The 12335-nt window shown below is 29.6% G+C and overlaps 1 protein-coding gene across 5 annotated transcripts in view; it reads left to right on the top strand.

The window, feature by feature from the left end:
* The window catches only part of lrrc18b (leucine rich repeat containing 18b), a 44927-nt gene extending 32820 nt beyond the window's left edge, over positions 1 to 12107 (top strand). For all 5 annotated transcript variants that reach the window (XM_039788972.1, XM_039788975.1, XM_039788974.1 and 2 more), the window contains exon 3: positions 10585 to 12107. In XM_039788972.1, coding sequence (XP_039644906.1) covers positions 10585 to 11058 — 474 coding nt within the window. In that variant the 3' untranslated portion in view covers positions 11059 to 12107. The remainder of the gene's footprint in view (positions 1 to 10584) is intronic.
* Positions 12108 to 12335: the final 228 nt, after the last annotated feature.

The following is a 12335-nucleotide window of genomic DNA, read 5'->3' as shown; positions in this document are numbered from 1 at the left end:
TGCCGCCATGCATTGCTTCATAATATACCATGACTTCTTTTTTCACCATACTCATAGTATGACCTTTTAGGATATTTTCAACATACTATACCATGACTTTCATGACCTTTTTCTCACCATACTATACCACTTTAATTTTTTTCAATATACTATACCATAACCTTTCTACATACCATACCATGACGCTTTTATGATTTTTCGCACATACCATACTATGACTCTCGTACATACCATACTATGACTTTTTTCACATACTACACCATGACTTTTTATGAATTATTTCACATACAATTGTATTAGGATTTTGTTCTATAGCTCATCCTGTTAGGAAACTGGTTTGGGGTGTCCAAGGTTGTGTGTTTGATCCCCATCATTACTATTTTTTAGTAAGATTACCTGAGGAAAGTCACACCACACTGACTTTTTTCAACATACTATACTATTACCCTTTTTTGAGGACTTTTTTTTCATATACCATAATTATGACCCTTTTTCGACATACCTATAATATGACTCTTTTTAGGATTTTTTCACATAACTATACTATGATCTTTATGACTTTTTTTCGCCATACTATACTATGACTTTTTCAATATACTATACTATGACTTTTTTTTCGACATACTATACCATAACCTTTTTTCGACATACCATAATATGACTTTTTGAGGATTTTTTCGACATAACTATACTATGACTTTTTCGACATACTATACTCATGACGCTTTTTATGATTTTTTCACATACTATACTCATGACTCTTTTCTCTCGACATACCATACTCATGACTCCTTTCAACATACTCATACTATGACCTTTTCGACACATACCTATACCAATGACTTTTATGAATTATTTAGACATAAAATTGCATTATTTGTTCTATAGCTCATCCTGTTAGAAACTGGTTTGGTGTTCAAGTTGTGAGTTTGGCCCCCATCATGAGATAATTACTATTTTTTAGTAAGATTACCTGAGGAAAGTCACACTACACTTAATCTCATAAAAAGTCGACATACCATAATATAACCTTTTTTCACATACCATACCATGAACGCTTTTTAAGGTTTTTTCGACATACCATACTATGACTTCTTTTTCACATATATACTATGACTTTTTATGATTTTTTCACATACTATACTATAACCTTTTTTCTCGATACTATACTCATGACGCTTTTTAATGATTTTTTCAACATACTCATACTATGACTTTTTTGACATACATATACTATGACGTTTTTATGATTTTTCGGACATACTCATACTATGACTCCTTTCAACATACTATACCATGACCCTTTTTCTCGACATACTATAATATGACTTTTTAGGATTTTTTCGACATACTATAATTTGACTTTTTTCACATACCATAACTATAACCTTTTTTCACATACTATACCATGACGCTTTAATGATTTTTTCCACATACTATATTATAACCTTTTCAACGTACTATACTCATGACGCTTTATGATTTTTTCAACATACTATACCATGACTTTTTTCACATACCATACTATGACTTTTTTTCACATACCATACCATGACTTTTATGATTTTTTCAACATACCATACCATGACTTTTCGACATACCATAACCATGACCTTTTATGATTTTTTCGGACATACTATACTCATGACTTTTTATGATCTTTTCACATACCATACTATGACTCTTTCAACATACCATACCATGACTCTTCTTCAACATACTATACTTATGACCTTTTCTGACATACCATAATATGAGCTTTTATGATTTTTTTCTCACATACCATACCAGACGCTTTTTAATGTTTTTCTCACATACCATACCATGACGTTTTATGATTTTCATACCATAATTATAACCTTTCACATACTATACTATGACTCTTTTATGATTTTTTCAACATACTATACTATGACTTTTCGCATACTATACTATGACGTTTTTATGATTTTTTCACATACTCATAATTATATCCTTTTCAACATACTATACTATGACGTTTTTAATATTTTCAACATACTATACTATGACCTTTTTCAACATACTATACTATGACTTTTTATATTATTTCACATAAAGTAGATTTGTTCATAGTCATCTTAAGAAACTAGTGGGTGTTCAAGGTTGTGAGTTTGATTCCCATCATGAGATAATTACTATTTTTTTAGTAAGATTACCTGAGGAAAGCACACTACACTGACTTTTTTTCGACATACTATACCATGATTCTTTTTCGACATACTATACTAATGACGCTTTTTATGATTTTTTCACATACTATACCATGACTTTTATGATTTTTTCGACATACATACTATGACTTTTTTCGACATACTCATACTATGACGCTTTTATGATTTTTTTCACATACTATACTATAACCTTTTTTCGAATACTCATCCTATGACGCTTTATTTCCACATACCATACCATGACTTTTTATTACTTTTTTCGCCATACTATACTATGACTTTCATGACTTTTTTCACCATACTATACTATGACTTTTTTCAATATACTATACTATGACTTTTTCATGACTTTTTCGACATATTATACACAGACCTTTTTTCACATACTATACTATCACTTTTTATAAATTATTTCGACATATATTGCATGATTTGTTCTATAGCTCATCCTGTTAGAAACTGGTTTGGGTCAAGATTGTGAGTTTGATTCCCATCATGAAATCATTACGTTTCTAGTAAGATTACCTGAGAGACACACTACACTGACTTTTTTTCGACATACCATACCATAACTTTTATGATTTTCGACATACTATACTATGACGTTTTTTATGATTTATTCGACATATCATACTATAACCTTTTTTGACATACTATACTATGACGCTTTTTTATGATCTTTCCACATACTATACCATGACTCTTTTAGATTTTTTTCACATGCTATACCTATGATGTTTTTATGATTTTTCTACATACTATACTTATGACTTTTTATATTTTTCCAAACTTACACTTATACTATGATTTTTTTCACATACCATACCATGACGCTTTTATGATTTTTTCAACATACTCATACTATGACTTTTTTCAACATACTATACTATGACGTTTTATAATTTTTTCAACATACTATACTATGACTTTTTTGACATACTATACTATGACGTTTTTAATGATTTTTTCAACATACCATACTATAACCTTTTGACATACTATACTATGACGTTTTTATGATCTTTTTCACATACTATACTATGACTTTTTAGATTTTTTCTACATGCTATAACTATGATGTTTTTATGATTTTTTCTACATACTCATACTATGACTTTTTATGATTTTTCGACATATTTTACTATGACTTTTATGATTTTTTTCTCACATACTATACCATGACGCTTTTTATGATTTTTTCAACATACTCATAACTATGACCTTTTTATGATTTTTCAACATACTATACTATGACTTTTTTGATACAACTATACTATGACGCTTTAACATTTTTTCAACATACTATACTATAACCTTTTTTGACATACTATACCATGACGCTTTTTATGATTTTTTGACATACTATACTATGACTTTTTTCTGACATACTCATAACTATGACTCTTCTCGACATACCATACTATGACTCTTTCAAAATACTATACTATGACCTTTTTTCACATACTATAATATGACTTTTTTAGGATTTTTTCGACATACTATACTATGACTTTTTTCGACATACTATACTATGACTTTTTTCGACATACTATACTATGACTTTTTTCGACATACTATACTATGACTCTTTCGACATACTATACTATGACTCTTTCAAAATACTATACTATGACCTTTTTCGCCATACTATAATATGACTTTTTTAGGATTTTTTCGACATACTATACTATAACCTTTTTCGACATACTATACTATGACTTTTTCATGACTTTTTTCGACATATTATACTATGACCTTTTTCGACATACTATACTATCACTTTTTTATAAATTATTTCAACATATATTGCATGATTTGTTCTCATAGCTCATCCTGTTAGGAAACTGGTTTGTAGCCCAAGAGTGGAGTTTGATTCCTATCATGAAACTATTACTGTTTCTTAGTAAGATTACCTGAGGAAAGTCACACTACACTGACTTTTTTCGACATACTATACCATAACTTTTTATGATTTTTTCGACTTACTATACTATGACGTTTTTATGATTTATTCGACATACTATACTATGACTTTTTTAGATTTTTTCGACATGCTATACTATGATGTTTTTATGATTTTTTCGACATACTATACTATGACTTTTTATGATTTTTTCGACATACTATACTATGACGTTTTTATGATTTTTTCAACATACTATACTATGACTTTTTTTGACATACTATACTATGACGTTTTAATGATTTTTTCAACATACTATACCATAAACCATTTTGACATACCATACTATGACGCTTTTATGATTCTTTTGACATACTCATACTATGACTTTTTCGACATACTATACTATGACTCTTCGACATTCTATACTATGACTCTTTCAAAATACCATACTATGACCCTTTTCGACATACTATAATATGACTTTTTAGGATTTTTCGACATACTATAATATGACTTTTTTCGACATAATTATACTATAACCTTTTTGACATACCATAACTATGACGTTTTTATGACTTTTTTCGACATACTATACTATGACTCCTTTCGACATACCATACTCATGACTCTTTCAACATACTCATACTATGACTCCTTTTCGACATACTATACTATGACTCCTTCAACATACTATATACTATGACTCTTTCAACATACCATACTATGACTTTTTCTAAATAGTCCATACTCATGACGTTTTTATGATTTTTTCGACATACTATACTCATAACCTTTTTCCACATACTATAATATGATTTTTTATTTTTTTCACATACTATACTATGACGCATGATTTTTTCACACTCTATACTATAACCTTTTTCGACATGACGTTTTTATGATTTTTCACATTCTATACTATAACCTTTTTCGACATACTATACCATGCTTTATGATTTTTCAACATCCAACTATGACTATTTTCGACATACTATACTATGACATTTTATGATTTATCTCACATACTATACTCATGACATTTTTATGATTTATTCGACATACTATACTATAACCTTTTTTTCACATACTATACTCATGACGCTTTTTATGATCTTTCGACATACCATACTATGACTTTTTAGATTTTTTTCACATACCATACCATGATGTTTTTATGATTTTTTCAACATACTATACATGACTTTTATGATTTTTTCGACATACTATACTATGACTTTTTATGATTTTTCGACATACTATACTCATGACGTTTTTATGATTTTTTCAACATACTATACCATGACTTTTTTTCAACATACTCATACTATGACGTTTTATGATTTTTCAACATACTATACTATGACTTTTTTCACATACCATACTATGACGTTTTAATGATTTTTTCAACATACCATACTATGACTTTTTCTACATACTATACTTTAATCTTCTACATACTATACTATGACTCTTTCAAAATACTCTACTATGACCTTTTCGACATACTATAATATGACTTTTTTAGGATTTTTCACATACTATACTATGACTTTTTAAACATACCTATACTATAACCTTTTTTGACATACCTCATACTATGACGTTTTTATGATTTTTTCACATACCATACTATAACTTTTTTCCACATACTATAACCTTTTTTCACATACCATACTATGACGCTTTTATGACTTTTTTCATACATACTATACTATGACTCTTTCACATACCATACTATGACTCTTTCAACATACTATACTATGACTTTTTCCACATACTATACTATGACTCTTTCAACATACTATACTATGACTCCTTTCAACATACTATACCATGACTTTTTTCACATACTATACATTATAACTTTTTCACACATACCATACTATAACCTTTTTTCTCGACATACTATACTATGACGTTTTTATGATTTTTTCGACATACTATACTATAACCTTTTTCGACATACTATAATATGACTTTTTTATTTTTTCAACATCCTATACTATGACTTTTTTCGACATACTATACTATGACATTTTTATGATTTATTCGACATACTATACTATGACATTTTTATGATTTATTCGACATACTATACTATAATCTTTTTGACATGCTATACATGACGTTTTTATGATTTTTTCGACATACTATACTATGACTTTTTTCGACATACTATACTATGACTCTTTCAACATACTATACTATGACTCTTTTCAACATACTATACTATGACTTTTTTCGACATACTATACTATGACGTTTTATGATTTTTTCACATACTATACTATAACCTTTTTTCAACATACTTTACTATGACGCTTTTTATGATTTTTTCAACATACTATACTATGACTTTTTTTCAACATACTATGCTATGACTTTTTATGAATATTTCACATATAGTGTATGATTTGTTCTATAGCTCATCCTAGGAAACTAGAGGGCTGTCCAAGTGTGAGTTTGATTCCCATCACAGATAATTACTATTTTTTAGTAAGATTACCTGAGTAAAGTCACACTACACTGACTTTTTCTACATACTATACCATGACTTTTTTCTGACATACTATACTATTACTTTTATGATTTTTGACATACTATACCATAACCTTTTTCAACATACATATACTATGACGCTTTTTATGATTTTTCAACATACTATACTATGACTTTTTGACATAACTATATTTACGTTTTAATAATTTTTTAAACATACTATACTATAACTTTTATGACATACTATACTATGACGTTTTTATGATTTTTTTCGACATACTATACATGACTTTTTTCGACATACTATAACTATGACTCTTTCTTTCGACATACTATACTATGACTCTTTCAACATACTATACTATGACCTTTTTCGACATACTATAATATGACTTTTTAGGATTTTTTCACATACCATATTCATGACTTTTTTCCGACATACTATAACTATAACCTTTTTTTGACATACTATACTATGACGTTTTTATGATTTTTTCGACATACTATACTATGACTCCTTTCGACAAACTATAACTATGACCTTTCAACATACTCATACTATGACTTTTTTCAACATACTATACTATAACTTTTTTTCGACATACTACTATCTTTTTCACATACTATAATATGAGGTTTTATTTTACATACATACTATAACTTTTTCACATACTATAATGCTTTTATGATTTTTTTCACATACTATACTATACTTTTACATAGCGTTTTATGATTTTTCAACATACTATGACTTTTTCAACATACTATGCTATGACTTTTTTTATGAATTATTTCGACATATAGTGCATGATTTGTTCCATAAGCTCATCCTGTTAGGAAACTAGTTTGGGTGTCCAAGGTTGTGAGTTTGATTCCCATCATGAGATAATTACTATTTTTTTAGTAAGATTACCTGAGTAAAGTCACACTACACTGACTTTTTTCGACATACTATACCATGACTTTTTTCGACATACTATACTATTACGTTTTTATGATTTTTTCGACATACTATACTATGACTTTTTTCAACATACTATACTATGACGTTTTTATGATTTTTTCAACATACTATACTATGACTTTTTTTGACATACTATATTTTGACGTTTTAATAATTTTTTAAACATACTATACTATAACCTTTTTTGACATACTATACTATGACGTTTTTATGATTTTTTCGACATACTATACTATGACTTTTTTCGACATACTATACTATGACTCTTTCGACATACTATACTATGACTCTTTCAAAATACTATACTATGACCTTTTTCGACATACTATAATATGACTTTTTTAGGATTTTTTCGACATACTATACTATGACTTTTTTCGACATACTATACTATAACCTTTTTTGACATACTATACTATGACGTTTTTATGACTTTTTTCGACATACTATACTATGACTCTTTCGACAAACTGTACTATGACTCTTTCAACATACTATACTATGACTTTTTTCAACATACTATACTATAACTTTTTTCGACATACTATACTATAACCTTTTTCGACATACTATAATATGAGGTTTTTATGATTTTTTCGACATACTATACTATAACCTTTTTCGACATACTATAATATGACTTTTTTAGATTTTTTCGACATACTATACTATGACGTTTTTATGATTTTTTCGACATTCTTTACTATCACCTTTTTCGACATACTATACTATGACATTTTTATGATTTATTCGACATACTATACTATGACTTTTTTCGACATACTATACTATGACTCTTTCAACATACTATACTATGACTCTTTCAACATACTATACTATGACTTTTTTCGACATACTATACTATGACGTTTTTATGATTTTTTCGACATACTATATTATAACCTTTTTCAACATACTTTACTATGACGTTTTTATGATTTTTTCAACATACTATACTATGACTTTTTTCAACATACTATGCTATGACTTTTTTATGAATTATTTCGACATATAGTGCATGATTTGTTCTATAGCTCATCCTGTTAGGAAACTAGTTTGGGTGTCTAAGGTTGTGAGTTTGATTCCCATCATGAGATAATTACTATTTTTTTAGTAAGATTACCTGAGTAAAGTCACACTACACTGACTTTTTTCGACATACTATACCATGACTTTTTTCGACATACTATAATATGACTTTTTTAGGATTTTTTCGACATACTATACTATAACCTTTTTCGACATACTATACTATGACGTTTTTATGATTTTTTCAACATACTATAGCATGACTTTTTTTGACATACTATACTATGACGTTTTTATGATTTTTTTGACATACTGTACTATGACTTTTTTCGACATACTATACTATGACTTTTTTATAATTTCTTTCGACATAAAATTGCATGATTTCTTCTTTAGTTCATCCTGTTAGGAAACTGGTTTGGGTTTCCAAGGTTGTGAGTTTGATTCCCATCATGTGATAATTACTAATTTTTTAGTAATATTACCTGAGGAAATTCACACTACACTGACCTTTTTCGACATACTTCACTATGACTTTTTCATGACTTTTTTCGACATATATTACTATGACCTTTGTTGACATACTATACTATTACTTTTTATGAATTCTTTCAACATACCTATACTATTACTTTTTATGACTTTTTTTGACATACTATACTATAACCTTTTTCGACATACTATACTATGACATTTTATGATTTTTTCGACATACTATACTATGACGTTTTTAGGATTTTTTCGACATATTATACTATGACTTTTTATGATTTTTTCGACATACTATACTATGACGTTTTTATGATTTTTTCGACATACTATACTATGACTTTTTATGATTTTTTCGACATACTATACTATGACTTTTTTCGACATACTATACTATGACTTTTTATGACATACCATACTATGACTTTTTTCGACATACTATACTATGACTTTTTTCGACATACTATACTATGACTTTTTATGACATACCATACTATGACTTTTTCGACATACTATACTATGACGTTTTTATGATTTTTTCGACATACTATACTATGACTTTTTCAACATACTATACTATGACCTTTTTCGACATACTATAATATGACTTTTTTAGGACATACTATACTATGACGTTTTTATAATTTCTTCGACATACTATACTATAACCTTTTTCGACATACTATACTATGACGTTTTTATGATTTTTTCAACATACTATACTATGACTTTTTTTGACATACTATACTATGACGTTTTTATGATTTTTTTGACATACTGTACTATGACTTTTTTCGACATACTATACTATGACTTTTTTATAATTTCTTTCGACATAAAATTGCATGATTTCTTCTTTAGTTCATCCTGTTAGGAAACTGGTTTGGGTTTCCAAGGTTGTGAGTTTGATTCCCATCATGTGATAATTACTATTTTTTAGTAATATTACCTGAGGAAATTCACACTACACTGACTTTTTTCGACATACTTCACTATGACTTTTTCATGACTTTTTTCGACATATATTACTATGACCTTTTTTGACATACTATACTATTACTTTTTATGAATTTTTTTGACATACCTATACTATTACTTTTTATGACTTTTTTCGACATACTATATTATTACGTTTTCATGAATTTTGTCGACATACTATACTATGACTTTTTTTACATACTATACTATGACCTTTTTTGACATACTGTACTATGAGTTTTCTTGACATACTACACTATGACTTTTTACGACTTTTTTTGACATACTATACTATGACTTTTTCCAAGATCCTATACTATGAACTTTTCATGAATTTTTTGACATACTGTACTGCGACAGTTTTACAACCTTTTATAGCTTATTCTGTTAGAGGACTGATTGGTGGGGTCTGAGGTTGAGAGTTTAATTCCCATGAAGTCATTAAGTCAGATGTCCAAAGGAAAGGCATTGTAATTGTTAGGTATCATACTGTGTATTACAGAATGTGTTACTGTTTTTTCTTCCAGCTTGAGGAGCTCCCCGTGACAATTGGACGTCTCCAGACCCTGCTGGTCTTGAACCTGTGTAACAACCGTCTGACGAGCCTCCCCAGCGAGATCGGCCTGCTAAAGAACCTCCAGACGCTCAACCTGGGTATCAACCAGCTGGAAAGTCTTCCGTCCTCCATCTCTGCATTAAAGGATCTCCGCCACATCGGCCTATCTGACAACCGATTCACCCGGGTCCCTGGCTGCCTCCGGAAGCTGAGCAACCTGGAGAGGATCAACCTGGACAGGAACCCAATCGCCACTGAGGAGGTACCCAGCAACGTGTCCCTAATGATGGCAGAGAGGCTTTATCTGGTCCGGGAGCTTGACCTGTGTGAGGACTGCCTGAATAAGTGCCAAACTGAGAGGAAGAAGGTGGAGGATGTAGAAAACAGGAAGAAGACATTACTGGGTATACCCAACTTGGTGACCCAGGAAGACAGGGAGATGTAGAGATGGGTTTCTCTTAAAAAACACACATAGAAAATGTCTTTTCATTATTTATTACTCTTTTTATTTGACCAAATTGTAAATTCAAGCATGTACCCTTGATAGTAAAGTTATTTTAAGTTGCATTACAGCACCATCTGCTGTTTTGAAACGTACAATAAGTACATTAGTACTAGATTTAAGTACATAATAAGCACACTATATTAGTGCATCATGTACATGATGCACTAATATAGTTACAGACTGACTTTTGGGCCAATAACCCATCTCAATCTTCTGAAGTTCTTCAAAATAAAGTGTCACATTGTTTAAATAAATTAGGTTAATATCCAATGGGCCTATTCAATGACAAAAACCTAATCTGGTTTCACATTTGTGATTTTCTCATTTATGGTAGGACACAGTTTAAAAATACAATTCTCAAGCAGCATAAATCAAATTTCAAGCAGCTATCACAGTTTTGTAATTGTGACCTATTGGCTAAAAGTAAGAAAACCACAGTGAAAGTGGCTCAGAAGTGTGTGGAGTTGACACTTGATAGTCACAGTTACACAACTGTAATAAAAACCTTTATGTATACATTTGGCAGATTTAAACGGCATGAAAAATAACAAAGGGAAATGTAAAAATGATGTACAGTATTGCATGTGTTGACGATCTCTTTGACCTAGAGGGCAGCAAAGACTATCAGAAGCCACAAATACCAACACTTCATTCAACCAGGACTTTTCTGTCACTGATTGTGAATGTTTCCACAAGCTATAACTTATGTAAATGTGTGATCAATTCCAGTAAAAGTAGTCTGTCAATACATTACTGTAGGCATCATCATGGATGCTTCTGTTTATTTGAAAGCTCTTGAAAAGGGGCAGCGCTGATTTTTCTGCACATGCATCTTCACTGTTACTGTCACTGTGAAATTAAGTATATTAACTGCACAGCAATGTGATGCAACGATTAAAGAGTATCATTTATTCATAGGATCCTAAACGAGAAATGCATTGTAATATCACTGTTGTCCTTTAAATAAACACAAATCCACTTTTTGGTTATTTTCATGTTTAAATTTAAATGGATTGCACAATTATAGGCCTTTGAAACCATTGAATTCATACACCCTTGAAACATTGGGAACATGAGGTTCTGTTCATTATTTCATTCATTTATAGTTTTTGTTTGCCTAAAAAATTTGTTCCCATACAATTAAACTGCATACACAACTGCAAACATATTTTGTCGCGCAAATACGTTTCTAATCAAAGTCCATGTAAGGAGTAGTT

Source organism: Perca fluviatilis, chromosome 21, assembly GCF_010015445.1.
Source record: "Perca fluviatilis chromosome 21, GENO_Pfluv_1.0, whole genome shotgun sequence".
Classification (NCBI taxonomy): domain Eukaryota; kingdom Metazoa; phylum Chordata; class Actinopteri; order Perciformes; family Percidae; genus Perca; species Perca fluviatilis.
The sequence above is the reverse complement of the archived record's forward strand: the minus strand, read 5'-3'. Positions and strand labels throughout refer to the sequence as shown.